This window comes from Rhea pennata, chromosome 8, assembly GCF_028389875.1.
Source record: "Rhea pennata isolate bPtePen1 chromosome 8, bPtePen1.pri, whole genome shotgun sequence".
Taxonomy (NCBI): Eukaryota; Metazoa; Chordata; class Aves; order Rheiformes; family Rheidae; genus Rhea; species Rhea pennata.
This window is the reverse complement of record NC_084670.1, coordinates 30,297,700-30,316,113: the sequence shown is the minus strand read 5'-3', so window position 1 is coordinate 30,316,113 and position 18,414 is coordinate 30,297,700. Positions and strand designations below refer to the sequence as shown.

Sequence of the window (18,414 nt, the reverse complement as noted above, 5' to 3'; positions counted from 1 at the left end):
TCTTTTCCAGCTAAAAAACACAGTGATACCCAAGTGTTCTTCTACCTGTGGATTATCTTCTATTTCATCAGCTCCTGCTATACCCTTATTTGGGATCTGAAGATGGATTGGGGTCTCTTTGACAAAAATGCTGGTGAAAATACCTTTCTTCGAGAAGAGATTGTCTACCCACAGAAAGTGCGTATGCAGCCTGCTCTTATTTTAGAGAAAATCTGTATGCGCCTGCTGCTTCTGTAACAGGATAGCTGTATCTACAATGAGAAGCTACACAAACATAAATTGATTTTAAAACAGATCTTACCACATCTGTACAAAGCTTTTGTGTAGACCACTGGTGGGTTCTGTTATCTGAACGGCCTGTGGTGCTTTCCAGGTTGGCAGCAGATGGCCCAAGAAACTGGTTCTAACAGTAGTGTACTATCATGTTTCTTCCAAGTTCACAGGTGTGTGAATGTGTGGGAGATGCTGATCATTTGCAATGAATTCTGGGTTTATTAGAGTCTTTTCCCCAGGGATGGAAAGTATAGGGAAAGGAAGAAGTGTTACTGCATCTTTCTTACAAAAAGCCTGCAGATGCTGATTGTGAAGCCAATCTGGAATTCATTTCCTAGCTTTCAAGTATACAGGAATTAAACTTAAAAGTTTAGAAATTTAAAATTTAAGCTTACAAACCTGCCTGTTCTTGAAGGTGTGAGCCAGTCGGTCTGTAAGATGACCTGTGCTGTTTCTATCTTGTTCTTCAGGCTTACTACTATTGTGCCATTGTAGAGGACGTGATCCTGCGTTTTGCCTGGACAATCCAGATCTCCCTCACTTCCATGCAAATCTTTCCGTATGCTGGGGACATAATTTCCACTGTCTTTGCCCCACTTGAGGTTTTCCGGTAAGGCTGCTTGGCTGAACAGTTCATTTCTATTTTACATTTTTATTACTTGTGTAACGTCAGCACAGTGGGAAGTGCTTTGCTGCTTTGACACAGAAAGCTTCAGGTCCTTGAAAGACTAGGCATTACAGAAACGTTTAATTCAAGTAGTGTGCTGGCTGATGAAGGCTCTGCAGTGCTTTGCAGGAATGTGAGTGTGGGTCCTTTATGATGTGCCTCATGTTTTCTATAAACCTAGACCTAATCTTGAGTTTTGTGATTACTAAATTTCTCCTTAAAGTTGCCTTATTGGTAGAAGCAGTTGAAATTTCACTTGATGCTACATTTACAATTTTTCTCAACTCCCTGCTGTTTTTCTAAATACTAATTTGGATTCTACATCATTGCTTTTGGTCCTGTAAGGTTTCAGTGCACTTTATGCATGCACTGTAGCTGGAGCCTCCCCCAGCCTCTTGAGATGAATAACAACTTCAAGCTGAACATCACTTATGTATGTGATGGATGTTGCAATATACCTTTCCATTCACTTGCAATGCTTGGCTACCTCTGTGCTATTCAGACAAGAGAACTGATCACTGGTAGAACAATAAATAAGCTCTACCAAATCTGCTATTCTCCAGAGAGTTTGGGCTACCTCTGATGGGAAGATGTTGTAGCAGGTACTGCTGTTGCTGTTTCTCTCCATCACGCCAATGTGTTTCTCAGAGGCAGTTTGTGATCAGTGAGAAAGTTCAGTGATATCTGGGTGACTGTGCCAGTGCTCTGCCAACAGTGGACGATGCCTGTAAAAGTGGAAGTGAACTGATGATTTTTTTTTTCTTTTTTTTTCCCTATCTAGACGGTTTGTGTGGAACTTCTTCCGGTTGGAGAACGAGCACCTGAACAACTGTGGTGAGTTCCGTGCTGTGCGGGACATCTCTGTCGCACCTCTCAACGCTGATGATCAGACACTCTTGGAGCAGATGATGGACCAGGAAGATGGTGTCCGAAACCGCCAGAAGAACAAACAGTGGAAGCGCAGCCAAAGCGTGTCCTTGCGCAGACCTCGTCTTGCTTCTCAGTATGTGTTGTCTGTCCTCTAGCACAACAAACCAAATCTTGCGTTGGGCTGCCTGTTGTTAATGTAAGGTGGCTATTTAAGGCTTTGAAGTATTGGGTACTCGGGCTAAGACCTCAGCTGAAATAGTCCTTCAAAGGAAGGACAGGTCCAATTTCTAAGTAAATATGCGTCTGCTGCAGAGCTCATGCGTCTTTTACATCACCTTTGGGTCCTCCATAACCACTGAGAAAGGGAGTTTCCCAGAGGAGGGCCCTTCTTGCAAAAATAGCTTGTAGCAGTTGCCAGAGGTGATGTTTCCACACCTGGAAGAGAGGTTCTCTTCAGCTAGCCTTCAGACTGCCCCAAGTTCTCAAATATCATTTGATTAAGATTTCATAACTGAGATCTCAGACCCTTTCTTCTCCCAAGTCTAAAGCCATGTAGGTGGTATTTCTACTTCTTCCCCACCCTGAATTTTTACACCCTAAGCATTTTCTCATATTGCACCTGCACCTGTAGACTACTTGTCTTCACTGCTCTAAGTGCCGCAGGGTGCTCCAGTGTCCAGGCACCACTTTTCTTTTCCTGATGCACTGCTCCTGAGCCCTCCCCCTTGGTGAATAGGCAAACGTGGGCTCCCCTGGGTTAAAGAAGCACAACATGTAAAGTGTGTTGTGTAATCACTACAGTACATCTCCCTGTTTCATCACTGCCTGGGAGGAACAGATGGGAGAAAAGGAGGCAATAGGCGTTGCGTAAAGGATGTACTCTGGTTGGAGTTACAGCCTTGGGCCCGCTTGTCTCATCTGTGTTGGCTGTGAGGCTATTAGAGACTAAAAAACTTGTTGCAGAGAGGATGTGGACAAAAGGCGTGTAGAATTCGCTAAGACATCTCATGTCCTTTCTCTCCATTTTCTTTCCATGCCCCAAAGATAGGATGGAGAAAAAGGAGTAGGATAGCCCGAGTTCTGCAGAAGGGTGCAGTCCATCTAGCCAGGATCCACACCAAACAGAAGCCGAAACCTGTTTTGTCTGTTCATTGTGTTGCTCCTGGAATAAGGAAACTGGTGTGGTTTCCGAGGCATGATGCCACACTGTTCTGCTCCAGCAGCCCTGGCCGAGCAGTGGTCAGCTGTGGAGGCTGATTTAAATAAATAGATTTAAGGCTCCATTTGTCCTTGAGACATATGATGAACCGAGACATGAGCATGTTATTAAACACTGCTGCGCCTTTGCGTAGCACAATGACAGATTGAACAGGGACATTTGCTCTGATTTGCAGTGTCTGCTGCAGGGTTTTATGGACTCCTGCACCGACAAGTGGATGGATGCACCCAGCAGTGCCAGAACGTTTCCGGCCCTGTCCCTTGCCGGCATAGCCCGGCAGAGGGCATTGTATGTGCGTGGGAAGCAGCCTGCCTGGTGACGGGAGGGGGACTGGGAGAGAGATGCTAAGGGACAGCTGGTGCATGTCTATATGGCTCTTCTGTTCCCAGTGAGAATAAGGGCGTGCAAAACAATTCCAGTAGCCTGCTTATTCCCTATCAGTGTAAGAAAGATTTGCAAGTGCAGTGTGGTTTTATTATCTGTGGCTAGTAATGGGGTTTTCTTCTCAGAGTGCTCTTTGTTTTGTTTTTTTCCTAGGTCCAAGGCTCGTGACACTAAGGTATTGATAGAGGACACAGACGATGAAGCAAACACATGAAACGGCCACAGTCTCTTATTCTGCATCCCTTATTTTCTCGTTCTATTCCCCTTTTCCCCAAGTAACCCAATCTCTGGTACAGTTCCAGCTGAAAACAGGAGAAAACACTGAACATGTTTTCCGAGCTCTTCCAGACCGGATCCTATGGACTCCAACAAGCTCACTGTGTTTTGTTTCTTTTCTTCTGGGTTAATTTTGATTTTCTATTTTAAAAAATAAAATATTTTACTTCGTTTTGCCAATCAAGAGGACAGTTCAGGAAAGAAGGATTGTTTACAGTCTCAACAAGGACATACAAACCTATCTGGATGAAGAAGCATCATAGGGACTCCCTAATGGGACAGCGCCGAGAGCATGCTCGGTTTCTGCTTGGCCCGGTTTTGACTGGTTGAAACCGGACTTAGGTTTTTAAATCTGATTTTTTTGGTTTTGTTTTTTTCCTTCATATCCAGCGCTGAGGCACTGGCTGCACTTGCAGGGAAAGTGCACTTAGAGCAGTATCTTCATTCATGAAGCTACTTTTTAATTTGATGTAACTTTTCTTATAATTTTTTGGAAATATGATGTATCTGTTGCATATAGTTTTCACATTATTTATGAAACTTAACAACCATATGAGAGTGATTTTGAGTCCTGTGCAATGAAGGTTGTAACGGTAAAACAAAGCCGGGAATGTAGACTTAGATCTCTAAGGTTATGGGGTTATGCCCTGCAAATACCCCCCCCTCGTGAGACAACTTGCACCCATTTACCTTTTATCTCTTACTTTCTTTTCAATTTTATTTTAAACCAAAGTTTCTCTTTCTAATTTTTAGTTGCTGCTACTGCTTCAGATGCCTGGGCATAGCTCGTGTGCCAGTTCATCCCCAACTTTCCATGCAACTGTATGAAAGTAGTGCAAATTATCCTAAAACCTTTTTAAAGGAGAGTTAGGTCTTACCAGTAGCACAAACAGCCAGGGTAGACTGAGGGTTGAGAAATTCATTGCCAGATCAAAAGCTGCTTTTCAAAGCCTTAATATTCACTGAATAAATCGAGGGCACGATCCATCGCATGCCAAGCAGGGCGCTTTTCTGGTATTCTCCTGCAGCTTTGTACAGCAAAAACGAGGTGGGGCAAGGTGAGGACAAGATCCTTCCTGTGGGCAGGGCGGGGAATTGAGCAGGCTTTGGTTCAGGGGTGGTTGTGCTTTGGGGAGCTGCCATGGAGCAAGGAAAGGACTGTGTTGTGCCCACCTGATAGGGAAATTGAAGTTGAAATAAAAGGTCCCCTCGTGATACCTGTTTTGCCCGACTTTGGCAAAAAGATGCTGTCAGGTGTTGTCCCAGCACACTTTCCCATGGTTTGGTTGCCTTTTATGCCCTTTGCCCGGTCTTAACTCCCCGCTTCAGAAAGTGTGATCCTACTGAGCAGACTCAGGTAAAGGGCATCTGAATTGCTGAGCAAGTTATGTAGAACAGTGATGATAACTTGATACTGGTCTCTTGTCCCTTAGAAAAAGAAGCGTGCGTGGGGCAGCTGCGCTGCGCTGCTGCGGGCTCTGCATGCACGGAGTCCCGGCGCGCATCGCCTGCCCCGCTCCTGCTCAGTGTAGTGTCAGTGGCTGAAGGAGGCTCCTCAGTTCCCTTGAGGCCTGTGTCCAGCCCGGAGCTGAACTGCACGGCCGGGACTGCTGAAGTTTGTCGTGTGGGCACAGTCCCCAGGACTGCAGCTCTCCTTCTTTAGTAACCACCTTTCCTCGTGTCCCAGCTCTTTGGCAGCTGTCGCCAGCCACATGTAGCTACTGTTAGGACTGCAACTGAGAGTTGGAACTCTTAAAGTAGGATCCTTGTGTTGATGTCTGTCCATGGAGTTGTCTAGTTTTGACAAAGGGATGGTAGAAGTCCCTGCTTGGCTGCTGTTCGGTTGTTATTTTTTCATTAGCTAATAGCATGGTTTCTCATGTGACTGGTGCATTGCATTTTCTCAGTTTGCCTGCTGTGCCTCTTGCCCGGAAGAACTGAAGAAGGAAACTTAGTTTTTATTCGTTTAATTTTTAAAAGATTAAAATAACTTAAGTGGTAGTGAACCAGTGCCCCTTGACAGAACAAGGGCAACATTGCAAAATTGCAGCTACCTACGCTTCTGTGACATGCTCTAAACTTACCAAGAAACCCTGATGGACCTGCCAGGAAATGCCTCTGCTCCGTCGTTGATCTGCTGGCTGTGATTGTGTCATGATGGTGGAGTAGATGATGTGCGTGTCGTGTCGCCGCTCCCGTGCGGGTAGCTGCTGCATCAGCCTCGGTCCGCTCTGGCGGGAGAGAGCCCGATCAGCGGAGGTTGTCGGGGAGCTCGGCTCCTCAGCCTTTCGGTGCCCGGGAGTCTGGCTTCCCTTGTCTAACTCCCTGAGGAGTGTTGCTCGTAGTAAACAGAGGTTCCTGTTCATATGGAAGTGGAGTCTGGGATGTAAAGCCCCTTAAAATACTGCGTTGATTTATTTTTATTTTTTTTTTCCCCTTGGCGTTGCAGCAGTTGTTGCTGTGTTCAAACCTTTGGTGGGTGCACAGAGAACGGGGCGCGCTCTGACGCGGAAGCCAACTAACTAATAGGGTATTTTCGGCAAACAAGAATCGTTGCAGAACAGCGAAGCCATACGTACCCGTGGGCGTTTTAAGAGGAGGGTAGCCACACCAAGGGGAGCAATCCAAAAAACCCCAAACAACTGTTGTTGCTTAAGCAAGTGGTGCGTTATAGAAAGAAACGGAGCTTACTAGTAATTCTTCCTGTGAGGGGGAATGAAAACAAAATACTTTGCAGCTTGGTACAGAGAGCAGTTTTTTAAAGTGACACAAAACCGCTAGGAATTCTCTGCCTTCCTGAGCTCGGCTGGGGAGAGGTGGCTGTGTTTGGGTGGCCTGCTTCTCACGTTAGTGAGAGATAGTGCAGGATCTTATGGTTTGATTCCCTAACCTGAAAGGAAGGATCAAGTTGCAAATAATTAAAATTTTTATTCTGTAGTTTATCAAATCCTTATGGAAAGCAAGAATTCCATATGTCCATCTGCTGCTTCAACCTCTCCTCTTCCCTGCTCTGCTCTTTCCCTTCCCTGTTTTTTCTGTCTTTGCTGCCAGAAAAAAAATAAGAAAAAGGGGAGGACATGTGCTACAGTTAGCAAGTGTTATCTCCTAAAATAAAACATCATCCCTTTTGGCAGTGAAGATGCTCTCTGTGAGGAAAGTAGCCTGAATTCCTGGAAGCATGGCTTTAAAAGAATCCCATTTCCCTGGTGCTGCATGTGTGTATTCCCTACCTACCAGAGATTTCTGAGAAATCTGGAGTGCAGATTCTTCCCAAGAGTTAGCACTAAAAACAGGATGGCTCTGAGTCTGTGATAACATCTGGCCAATAAAATGAGCTATAATAAAGCAGAACAGATGGCGATAGAAAATTGGTCCTTCGCTCCTTGTGAACAGTCTGCAAAACAAGAGTGAGAGAAGATGGTAGTCCTAGGATGACTTAATTTCATGAGCGGGCTTTGTAAATTGAACTGAAATGGGTATTTGAAAACACTGCTGGAGAGAGAAAAGCGGGATGATAATCCAGAAGGGGAGGGGGAGCAGAACAAAAAGGAGCTGAGCTGCTTTATCCAGTGTTTTAGGCGTTGGGACGTTGCTAGAAAACTGGTCTCAGCTTCTGAAAGTAGAACCTGTGACTTAGTGGGACTGAGGTTTGCCAGAGGCTGTGGTTTGTGCTTGGCTCTGAGGAGGGCGGAGGCCCCCTCTTCTCTGGTTGAAGGCCTTACGGATGGTCCCATCTAAAGGGAGGAGATGCCACAATATGACCAGTGACTGCTGAGGTTGGCCAGCACCCTTAGATGAACTCATTCCCCAGTGCTTTCCATCCTTCCTGCTCTTCCAAGGATTTTCCAGGGGCAGGAGATTAGGATTTGGGGGTTGCAGATTGTGATCTGCAGCATCCAGAGTTTATCTGCTAGCTGGAGTTCCCTGCATTGCCTCCAGCTCCCACCGCTTTCTGCGGCTTTGGGGCTGCATGAGCAGCAGATAGTCATCAAAAACCATGTCCTCCCCCTGCTTTGCAGAGGAGGATGCCTTGGTCTGTGGATGAATCCTTCTGAAAGGAGCAACGAAGCTGTGAGGATTGGAGGGGGAGAATAACACCTTAGTCATAGGGCAAGTTTTGGCTTTAAAGAACTAGATTTGGCAAGCAAGGGTAGAAATGGGTCAGCCTATGCTGGGCTCCTTCTGTCAGCCTCAGCTGCTGATTTTGCACCACATTTTAGGAATATATTTGAAGCATTCATGGCTGTAATCTGGCCCTATCAAAAAGCTCCTACCTCTCAAATGCAGTATGTTCCCAAAAAGTCAAATGTTGCCTGCCTTACGCTTTCCCCTGCCCTTCTGGCCGTTCTTGTTCTGTCGGCGTCTTTGCCCTTGCTGTTTTTCTGAAGATAATGACACAGGTGACATGAAGAGAAGACAGGCAGCAGCTTTCAGCATAAAACCATGGGGAAAAAATATCTCGTGCAGCAGTGAGTTTTTTGTCCTTTCTCTAGGAGACGGAGGCTGCTCTTGCTTCCCTGGTCATCGGCTCTCGGACTGCTTGTTCTGACTCTGGCTGCTGCCTGCTGAGGGCCAAAAAGAACCGGGGGTGCCTCGCTCCCTCGGAGGAGCCCTCGCCGGGCTGGACCTCCCCGCTGAAGGGGAGAGGAAGAACACGCTGGGCTTCGTGGCGCAGCCGGCAGCAGTGTTTGCGGCCGTGGCTGTGTGTGCGCATGCAGGGAAGAGGCGAGGAGGGAGAGCGCAGTCCTGGTGCAGGTCAGGAGATGAAAGTTGCTGGGATTTTACTGCAAATCTTCTGAGAAGCAGTGGAGATGCAAAGTGTTCCAACTTCGTCTGTGTTCTGAGCACCCAGGTAACTCTGACCTTACCCTGGTAGGTTGCTGCTGGGTGCCTCTTGCTTTGGCACTGGCGTGCACCCCGGGCCTGCGCAGAGCGGGTGGTTCGTGGCCGTAGCACTAGGCCCTCGTGTTTGGAAATGCCTCTGGGGTTCTGGTGGCGTGCGGTGCCTGGCTGGAGGGCAGGCGGGTGGCTTGGCTCAAGCGTTGGAAGCACAAAACCAGTTTTGCTTGAGAAGCTGAGCTCAAGTGCGGTGTCCCGGCCCTGTGTCCTCCCTTCTCTCTTCCACGGTTCTGATTTGCACTCACAGGGGGAAGAACATCTTCTGCCTTAAACATTTTTCATTTTTGTTTTTATTCCAGAAGGCTGTTGGATTATTTGGTCTCCTTGGAAAAGGAACTGGGGCTCCTAGGGAAGGTCATTGTGGTAACCCTATGCCAGTCATAGTTGGTCTCAGTGGTTCTTTAATGAAACTTTGCCTCCCTTACGCGATGCCATGCATCTGACCCGAGTACTGCACTTCGGGACAAGGGTGTGAGCTGCCACCACTGCGGGCTTAAACTAGCGCGTCATCATACCCTGGGGGCTTCAGTCACGGCTGCAACCTCGTGGGAGAATCACGGGGGCTGCGAGAGACGCGTGGGTCTGGGGAGGGGGAGAAGAGGAAAGGGCCTTGGGTGCTGGCACTGTTCGGACAGCGGTGCCCCAGCCCTGCGCCCGTGGGCTGCGCTGGCCTGGACGTGCCCGGCGTGGTCCTGGTGAGATGGAGGCGAGAGGCACCCACCGGACACACCGTGGCATGAAATTCCCGCGAGCTCTTGCAACCAAATTGTGACCTCCTTGCTCCAGGCGGTAAATTTGGCAGCCTGTTAACGCATTTGTGACTCTCTTACTATCCTGTAGATCCTCCTGTCAAATGAACAGTGTTTGGAAGGGGCCTGGGGGGGGAAATGCGTTCGCCTCTTCTGAAATTTCCCCCTTGTCCCGCTGCCATCTTCCTCTCCCCCTCTCCCCGCTGTGTTGGTCTAAATGATTATCCTATGAAGCCCTGAACTGTAGATGTCAAAAGTAATTATGGAATGTGATTAGTCCTCTGTGGGTGCTCTCTTTCTTTCCTCCTCCCTTCTCTTTTGCTATCCCCTTCTCCACTCTTCTTTTTGGCTAAGTGGAAAAGGTGAGGACAAAGAATTGCCGCTTGCTTGGACTCATGATGTATCTGTGACTGCGCTATTAGCTGTCTCCTCTTTCCTTCCCGAATGGATATAATTTTTGAAGTGTGGAATACCCTTCTTGATAAGTAGGTTAAAAAAAAATGCACAATGTGATACTGTTTCATAGTTTCTAGGTGGTTGTATAAAGCAAAGTTACTGTGATTGTGTTTTTAAAAGGAAAAAGTGATTGGTTACTAAATCTGTCCTTTTTTCATTATTACAAGCTCTTTGTTTTCCAATGATCTGATGGCTCTTTTGTGTCCTCCTCCCCTCCCTCTGGAGTCGGGCAGCCGTAATTTCTGCCGTCTGGTTTATTCGAGGGGGTGCATGCGCGCCCCGGATCGCGGCACGGCTGGGAGCTGGGGCAGGAGGCGCGCGTAACGTGTGACGCTTTAGGAGCAGGTCTCGGAGGCTGTGGAGCCCCAAAGCACGGTCCAAACCCGCTGTAAGCGGCTGTTCAAAGCTCCTGTGACGTGGGCTGCGGGGCAGCCAGCGGCTGGGCCCGCTCGGAAAGCGCCAGGAGAAGCGGTTCGCGGGCCGCTCCGCGCCTCCCGGGAGGGCTCCGGCCTCGGGGAGCCTTCGGCGGCCCGTCTCGGCCCGCGCTGGTGAGGCGGCGGGGCCCGCGGGGAGGCCCGGCCGCGCGTTGTCTGGGGTCTGCGTTCCCGTTTCGTTCCGTTTAAATCCCTTCGTCGGTCCCTTGCAAGCAATCTTGCTCCGGAAGAGAGCCGGCGCCTCGAGATTAACCTCGGCCCGCTGGCCCTCGGCGCTCTCCCCGCGGCAAGGCCGCCCTCCGCGCGGCGCCGGCCCTCGGGGGCCGCGGCCCCCGGCCCGGCGAGCGCCGCAGCCCGCGCCGGCGCCCCGAGGCGGTTTAAGGAGACGCGAGTGGTCTCCTGCCGCTCGCCCCGGCGGGGCCAGGCGCGGCCGGAGCCGGGCGGATTAAAACAATTTCATAATCCTGGTGATTTCCTTTGCATCGGGATTATGAAAGCAATCACGAATATCAACAGCCGCGGCTTAAAGGGCCGCCCGGCCGCAGCCGCCCGCGGCCCCGGGCGGGACGAGGCCGCAGCCCCCGCGTCCGCGATGGCAGCCTGAGGGCGCCCAGGTGAGCGGAGCCGCCACCTCCTCCGGGACCGCGGGCGGGAGGGCGAGGGCTCCCCGCCGCGCTGCGGCCCCCACGCAGCCCGTGCCCGCCGGCCGGCCGAGGCGGCGAGGGCTGCGGGGTTACGCCGGGGCGCGCGGCCCCCCGCGTCCGCGGGGCCCCCCGTGGCGCGGGGCGGGAGGGGGGGCGGGTTTTCGTTGCTGCGTTTGTGCTGGTTTTGGTCGGCTGCCCTGGTATTCGCCGTCGCGCGCTTCGCCCTGCAGCTGGATCGCAGGAGCGCCGAGGAGGAGGAGGAGGAAGGAGGGCCGCCTGGCCCGGCCGCCGCGAGGGAGCCCAGCCAAGCGCCTGAGCCCTGGCGCTGCTGCGGGGGCCGGGATTTGCTGGTTTGTGCCTTTTTTTTTTTTTTTTTTTTGCCTGCTTCCTTCCCTTCTTCCGCCTTCCTCTCCCTCTTCCCGGCCCGTTTGGGATGCTCTGCTCCGGCGCCCGGGGGAGGGCAGCGGGGTAAGGAGACCCCTCACCAGCCGCCGCGGACGTGGGGCCCCCCTGGGGCGGGGGGTGGGGACGGGGCCCCCCGGGGCCGTGGTGCCGGCGCTGCTGCTGGGGAGGGTCGGGATACCGGGGGGCGGCGGGAGGGCCGGGATGCCGCGGGGCGGTGGGATGCCGGGGGGCAGCGGGAGGGCCGGGAGGCCGTGGGGCGGTGGGATGCCGGGAGGCCGGGGAGGGCCGGGATGCCGCGGGGCCGGGGCGGTGGGACGCTGTGGGGCGGTGGGATGCCGCGGGGCCGAGGCTCCGGCGCCTCTTGTCGCCGCAGGGCGCCCCGGGAGGCAGCACGCCGGCATGGAGCGGGGCTCGCCCGCCGAGCCGCGGCGGGCGCCCCGGCCCCCCAAGCAGCGCGGCCGGGCCCAGGCGCCGGCGGAGAGCCCCGAGGCCGGGGGGCCCCCCGCCGCAGCGGCCGCCCGGGGCCCCCACGCCGTCCTCGAGGGCAAGGTGAAGGCGCTCAAGGAGAAGCGGGGTGCCGGGAGGCCGGGGGGCCCCGCGCCCACCCCCGAGCGCCCCTCGCCCAAGAAGCCGCGTCCCCGCCGGGCCAAGCCGGGGCCAGACGCCGCCGCTGAGCCCCGGGCGCCGCTCCGCACCTACCTGACGGACGGGCTGCTGGACGGCGGCGCGGGCCCCGCCGGCGCCCCGGCTGCCGCGCGCCGCAGCGGGGGGCCCTGGAGGATCCCGGCGGACGGCAGCGGTCTGTCGCTGGCCCAGCGCGTGGAGAGGAATCGGCGGCTGCTGCAGGAGGTGCTGGCGCTGGCGCCGGGCCGGGCGGCCGCCGGGCCCCCGCGCGACGTCCCCGCTGCCGGCTGCAGCTCGGCGCGCCCGGAGGCGCCGGCGACGCTCCCCGCGGAAGCGGGACCCCGCGGCGGCTCCGAGCCGCCGGCGAGCGACGTGGGCTGGGACTCGGGCGTCTCCCTGCCGGATGCCGAAGGCCGCGGGTAGGTGGCCGAGGCCCCGGCGGGACGGGTCGAGCGGCGCCTCCGTTCCCCCCGCTCCTCGTTTCGCTTTGCGACGAGCCCCGCGTGGCGATGGGGCCGCTCGCGGTTTCCCGCCGGGGCGGCCGGAGGAAGCCGCGGCCCCGCGGGGGCCTTGCCCGCGCGCCGAGGGGTTAACGCCAGGCTTCCCCCGGCGCCTGCCCGAGCTGATTATTTTAATCAGGGGGATTAGGGTGACGGCCAACGGGGGCGGCGGCGGCTCCGAGCCCTCGCACAGCCCGCGGCGGCGGCGGCGCGGCCGGCCGGGGAGCGCGGCGGCTTCGCCCCCGACGTACCTGCGTTTCCGCCGGTCTGGGGCGCGGCGAGGCGGCCGCGGGGCTCGGAGGCGGCGCGGTTTCCCCGCACGCGTCGCCCGCTCCCTCGGCGCCGAGGCTGCCGTGCTCAGGCTCCCGCGCCGGCCGGCCGGTGCGCTGCAGCCGGCGGTGGGGCGGCCCGCGAGCACCGGCGCCCGTCCGCCCCCCGTCCCGGCTCCCGGGGGCCGCGCCGGGGCCGGCCTGTCGCAGATTGGAGGCCGGGCGCTTTCTCGGGGCCGAGCAGCGCCATCGTCACCGTTAAACCGCTCCTAATCCGTGTTATTTTTTCCTAATCCCGCTTGCCGGGCTGCAGGGCCTTCGTCCCCGGACCGGAGCTCGCGCTGAGCCCGCGGCACGAGCAGGCCAAGCAGCTGCTGCAGCGCGCCCGCATGAAGGCGCGGACGAACCCGCTGCGCGCCAGCCACGACCTGCTCCCCGCCGGCGCCCCGGCCCGCAGGTGAGCCCGCGCGCCGCCGCCGCCGCGGCCCCTCCGCACCCCCGGGCCGGGGCGGGGGGCAGCGAAGCCGGGTCGGGCCTTAAAGCGAGGGCCGGGGAGCGTTGCCGTCGTCCGCGAGGGCAGTGGGTGCAGCCGGGTCGAGTTTCCTCCCCTGCCCTGGGCTTTTCCCCCCTCCCTCGGCCGCGGTGGGATTTTCCCGGCGGCTGTAGCCCTGCCCTGCCAGCCCCCGGCCGGCTCCGCAGCTTGTCTGTCCGTCTGTCCTCGCCTCAGGGAGCCCGGCGGGACGCCCGCCCCGGAGCGGAAGCAGAGGGACGGAGAGGCGCCGGGCAGCGGGAGCCTGAGCGACTCGTCGAGCGGGGAGTCCGGCTGCGGGCCGCGGCGGGCGCGCGGGCCCTCGCCGTCCCGCGTGCGCTTCGAGGACGAGTCGGCCCGCGACGCCGAGGCCCGCTACCTGGAGCGGCTGCAGCTGCGGCCGCGCCGGGCGCTGGGCTCGGCCCTCGGCGCCCTGGGCCCGCCGCTCCGCCAGCCCCGCGGCGGCGAGCGGCCGAGCCGGGGGGACGCGGCCGGCCCCGGCGGAGCCCCGAGCGCCGCGGGCACGTGCCGAGCCTGCGGCTCCTACCTCGGGGACGGCGGTGGCGCGGCGGCGGCGGGCGGCCCTGGCGAGCGCAAGGAGGCGGCCGCCGCGCCGGCGGAGCCGAGAGCCGGGCCGCTGGGCCCCCGGGGGTCCCCGCTGTGGATCCTGCCCTCCCGGCAGCGCATCCGCACCGAGAAGATCAAGGAGACCTACATCAGGGACGTGACCTGCGGCGACGAGGCCGACTCGGCGCTGGAGAGCACCGACACCTCCGACGGCTGCCGGACGGACAGCGAGGAGGGGGGCGCCCGCCCGGCGGGCCGTGGGCCCCCTCGGCCCCGCTGGCCCCACGGCCCCGCGGCCGGGGAGCCGGAGCTGGAGCCTCGCGGCGCCGACGGGACGAGGGACTCGAGCTCGCGGGGGCCCGAGGGGGCGGCCGGCGGGCCGGAGGCGCCTTCCCCGCGCGCTGCGTCGCCGCGGGTGCTCGGCCAAGCCGAGGGCGGCCCCGAGCCCTCCGCCGCGGCGCCGGAGCGGGCTCCCCGCAGCCCCCGGCGGCTCCCCGACAGCCCCCTGGGCGCCTTGTCCACCAACAACTGCAACAACACGGGCGGCCGGGGGCCGGGCGGCGCGGCGGGGGGCGGCGCGCGGCAGGCGCCCGGCCCTGCGGGTGCTGAGCCCCCCGCCGCCACCGCGGTGCCCGAGCCCCCCAGCAGCCGCGAGGGCGGCAGCCCCTCGGCGGCGGGGCTGAGGAAGCTGCTGGGCAGCCTGAGCCAGAGCACCAAGCGGCGCCTGGGCCGCTTCCGCTGCTACAGCATGGAGCAGCTCGCGGCGCCCGGCCCCGCGGCGCCCGGCGTGCAGAAATCCCCCTCGCTGCAGTCCCTGCGCCTGGTGAGCGGCTCCGCGCGCGGGGAGGACGGGGCTTGGGGTTGGCCCCGGGGGGGCGGGGGGAGCAAATCCGGGAGGAGGGCGACGGTCCCCGCGCGTCTCTGCGGGCTCAGCCGGGCGTTTTCTCCCTAGGCGTCACCCTTCTGCCAGCGCCGGAAAGCGTCCTCCGTGCAGCACCTGCCCGCCCCCGCGGACAAGGCGCCCCGCGCCGGCGCCTACGCGGTGGCCGAGCCGGGGCACGGGTAGGCTGGGGGCACGGGGCGGGGGGACGGGCCGCGGCGCCGCCGGGCCCCGTGGCAGCTCGGGCCCCACTGCCGCCGGCAGCAAGGGCGGCCCGGCGCCGCGGCGCTCGCTTAGCGCGGAGGACATCGGCGCCCCGGCCCTGCTCCGCACCGTGGGGCGCGTGCTGGAGGTCTTCCCCGACGGCACCAGCCAGCTGGAGCTGCAGCGGCCTCCCGACGGCACCTTCGGCTTCCGCGTCGCCTCCGGGCACGGCCGGCCCGACACAGGTAGGGGCGCCCGAGGGCCAAAACCGCGGGGTTCGGGGCCGGGGCGGTGACCCCGCGGCAGAGGGGCCCCGCGGGCGCTCACCTCGCCCTGCCTCGCTCCGCAGGCGTCTACGTGCAGGAGATGGCGGACGCCAGCACGGCCAAGCTCTACGCGGGGCTCCTCGGCGTGGGCGACGAGATCCTGCAGGTCAACGGGGCCGCCGTGTCCGGCCTGGGGCTGGCCCACATCCGCGAGCTGCTGCTCCGGGCGGACACCCTGTCCCTGCGCGTGCTGCGGCAGCGGCCGGCCCGCCGGTAGCTCGGCGGCAGGAGGAGGACGGCGACGGCGGGAGGCGTCTCGGGGACCGGGCGATGCCGCGGGCCGGCTCCGCCAGCGCAGCCGAATCCGTGCGGCTCGCCGCCCCGCGCCGAGCGCCGCCGGCCAGCGCTGCGGTCCCTGTCCGTGGCCGAGAGGCAGCGTGGACGGCGCGAGCGGGCTCCCCGTGTCCAGGCTGCCCCGAGACTCTGGGAACTGGGCTCTTTCTGTGCAATATCCCCCTCCCCAGCGCCTGCGCGGAGGGGAAACCTGATTTCCCCGGGCCCCGGGAGGTGAAGCCGGATGAAGGATCCATCGCAGACCGTGTCTGGCATCCCCAAGGGGCTCCTCAGCAGTGTTGGAAACCTCTGCCGTGGGCTGTCGGGTTTTGCTTAAATTATTTCAAAATAATCAAAAAAAGAGGAGGAAAAAAAAGCGCAACGACAGACGTCTCCTTGCCCGCGGCTCTGGGGTGGCAGGAGGGGAGAAGGGCCGGGCGCGCTCGGAGGCGAGAGCGCGCGGCGCGGCGGGGTGTCGGGCGCTCTTTCCTCGCTGCTTTTTTCCCGGTGTTGGGCCAGACTAAAACAAGGAGGAGAAACCAGGCAGGTATTTTTTTTCCCCCCTCGCTTTCCTAATGGCCGGGGTTTTGCTGCGGTGGGGCGATGCCGGCGATGATAGCCCGGCTGCTCGGGAGCGCTGCAGCGAGGCCCGACGCGTGCCGCTCGGGCCCTTTCCGCCTCCGGCGAGAGGGAGGACGCCCGGCTGCGCCCTGCGCGCCCGAGGGCGAGGGGCTGCGCCGTCCCCGCGGGGCCCGGCCGGGCCGCGGCCCCCGCACGCGCCTGCCCCCGCGGCAGGAATCCGGTTTCCCCCTCGGAGGCGAGGGAGCCCCGTGCCGCGGCGCCGGCTCGGCGTGCTGCTGCAGCGAGGCAGCGCCGGGGCGCGCGCCCACCCGCCGCGCCGGGGCCGGCTCTTCCCGCCGCGGCCTCGGCTCGTCCCGGCCGAGCCCCCCGGCTCGCTCCCGCGGTGCGGGCCTTTCAGCTCGGCAGGAGCCGGCCGTGCCGCAGCGCCCGCTCGTGCAGCGGTTACGGGTGCCTCGCCTGCGCCGGCCTGCGCGTTTGGGCTCCTCGGCGCTGCCCTTCGTGGTGCAACCAGGCCTGGGCAAGTAAGTTGATCACCAGCACTTGTAGAAGACTTTTTGGGTAGAAACCTCGGTGAACTCCCGGAAAAGCTGCGTTTTCGCAGTCGTGTTCCTGCAGGAAGGCAGTGCCGAGCGGGAGGCCCCGCTGGTTCCCAGCTCCTTTTGCCCACGCGTGGTCCTTGCTCAGGAGCACCACCGCTCCCCGGCAGGGGTGAGCCCACCGCCTCCTCAGGCCCGGCCAAGCTCAGGGGTGCTGAGGCAAGTGCCTCAGCCTGCTTGCAGCGGGACTTGCATTTCTGCCTCTGGGGTTTTGGGGCTTTTTTTTTTCTTTCCCCCAGGATGGCCTCCAGACCGCCTCGTTTGCCACCGCTCACCCCAGTGACTTGCGAACTGTGGCGCCGCTGCCCCGAGGGAGCCGTCGCTCTGCTTACCTGCGGCACGCGGGTGCGAGCTCCCTGGCGTGGCTGCAACGCGAGCCCCGCGCGGGCGGTGGAACCGCGCGAGGATGCGCTTTGGATTAACGCCGCCCACTCCCGCGGTGACTGCGCTTCAGCCGTGCTTTGAAGTAAGCTTATTTTGAAATGCTCCTCGGGCGGCCGCGAGCTGCCTCTCACCTGCCGCAGCTCCCCCGGCTCCTGGCCGCCCCGGGCAGCTTTGCAGCTGCCTTGCACCCAGTGCCCAAATGTCGCACGTAGCAGCAACAGGGCGAGGGAAAAGCGGGGCAGCTTTGCTCCTGGTTGGATGCACAGCAATGCCGTGAGGTGACTTGTGTGTGCTGCTGCCTTGGGTCTGGCTCCCCAGCACGCGCTGGGCTGCAATTCCACGTGAAACGCCGGCGACGCCTGCGTGGTGGCCGCTCACCCGCGCCCTGGCGTCGCGGCAGCTGAGCCTGGCAGGTACCGAGGCTCGGACTGGTGCCCTCGCCCTGCGGCAGGTAGGGCTCTGCCCCCCCCCCGGCCCCCTTCCCGCTGGGTGGTGCCCGCTAACGTGGCCGCGGCCGGGGACCGCTTCTCGTGCGGGCGCGGGGAGGCGGAGGCGGCGCCTCTGGCCGAGGCGCGCTCCCTCCCGCGGGCCCCGCTTCCTGCCTCGGCCCCCGCGGGCCCCTCGCGGGCGGCGGAAGCCGCGAGCAGCAGGTTTTCAGAGCCCGGGGGCTCGCGGGCCGCACCGCGGGGGAGAGCCGGCGTCCGCGCGCTGGCGGGGCGAGCGGCGGCGCCTCGCCGGCGCATCTGGGCGGCAGCTGCCTTCGCCGCACCGCGGGCCGCGGCGGGGCTGCGCGCTGCCGGCGCTTTGATGGAGCCGATATGGCTGGATCAAACGACGGGCCGGGAGCGTCCCCTTCGCCAGCTCGCTCGCCCACATCTCGTTTCCAGGGGGGCAGGAGCACAGAGGCAGCTCTGGGGAGCAGACGGCCTGCAGGCTGCCCCCGCCGCGCTCGCACGCAGTGCGCCCCAGCCCCCTCGAGCGCAGGGGATTCGGCTGCCGCTCGGGGCTGGCTCCAAGACCCTTCTGCAGCAAAGGCAGGCCGCGTTTGGGAGGGGACACGAGCAACCGCAGCCCGGCTCCCCGCGCCAAGCCAGAAGCAGAGCGGCCTCCTGCCCACCCCTGACCAGAGGACAGGAAAAATAACGGGAAATCTGGATCTGCCGGAGCAGCGCCCTGGCTGCGATCCACGCCTGTGACGCCCAGCAGGAGCCATCAGGACCACCTGGCCACCCGCAGGAAAGAAGCGTGGACGTGGCCAGAGCACGGCCTGCCTCGCCGTAGCCTGGGGGAGCTTCGGGCCAGCCGGGGCAGCGGCCCAAGCGAGGCTCTACCCGCCGACGTCCAGCAAGCGCCCCACGGAAACGCCCGCCTCGTCCCTTCGGCAAGGGCTGCTACGAGAACTAC

The 18,414-nt window shown here is 60.2% G+C and overlaps 2 protein-coding genes across 3 annotated transcripts in view; both read left to right on the top strand.

Annotated features, from left to right (window-relative positions):
* Positions 1 to 9,953, top strand: part of XPR1 (xenotropic and polytropic retrovirus receptor 1) — a 118,496-nt gene extending 108,543 nt beyond the window's left edge. The window contains exons 12-16 of one of the 2 annotated variants that reach the window (XR_009959063.1): positions 11 to 177; positions 744 to 883; positions 1,722 to 1,943; positions 3,567 to 8,541; positions 8,888 to 9,953. Coding sequence is in view for 1 of the 2 variants with exons in the window: in XM_062581048.1 (XP_062437032.1) it covers positions 11 to 177; positions 744 to 883; positions 1,722 to 1,943; positions 3,567 to 3,627 (590 nt within the window). In the remaining variant the exon portion in view is untranslated. Of the gene's footprint in view, positions 1 to 10; positions 178 to 743; positions 884 to 1,721; positions 1,944 to 3,566 lie in introns of both variants that reach the window. The other variant, XM_062581048.1, reaches the window with a different exon arrangement.
* A 1,587-nt stretch (positions 9,954 to 11,540) lies between these two features.
* On the top strand, positions 11,541 to 15,811 carry KIAA1614 (KIAA1614 ortholog). The gene is made up of 7 exons (XM_062581691.1): positions 11,541 to 12,149; positions 12,258 to 12,310; positions 12,974 to 13,126; positions 13,397 to 14,588; positions 14,718 to 14,827; positions 14,886 to 15,094; positions 15,199 to 15,811. Exons 1-7 carry the CDS (start codon positions 11,541 to 11,543, stop codon positions 15,390 to 15,392), a joined length of 2,520 nt encoding a protein of 839 aa, XP_062437675.1. The 3' UTR covers positions 15,393 to 15,811.
* Positions 15,812 to 18,414: the final 2,603 nt, after the last annotated feature.

Bases quoted from the DNA above. Each gene is read 5' to 3' on its own strand.
- KIAA1614 (XM_062581691.1), top strand. From the start codon at position 11,541: ATGCCGGGAGGCCGGGGAGGGCCGGGATGCCGCGGGGCCGGGGCGGTG. The intron at 12,311-12,973 runs AGGCCGCGGGTA...ATCCCGCTTGCC, and splicing joins GTCTCCCTGCCGGATGCCGA to GGGCTGCAGGGCCTTCGTCC. The intron at 13,127-13,396 runs GTGAGCCCGCGC...TCCTCGCCTCAG, and splicing joins GCCGGCGCCCCGGCCCGCAG to GGAGCCCGGCGGGACGCCCG.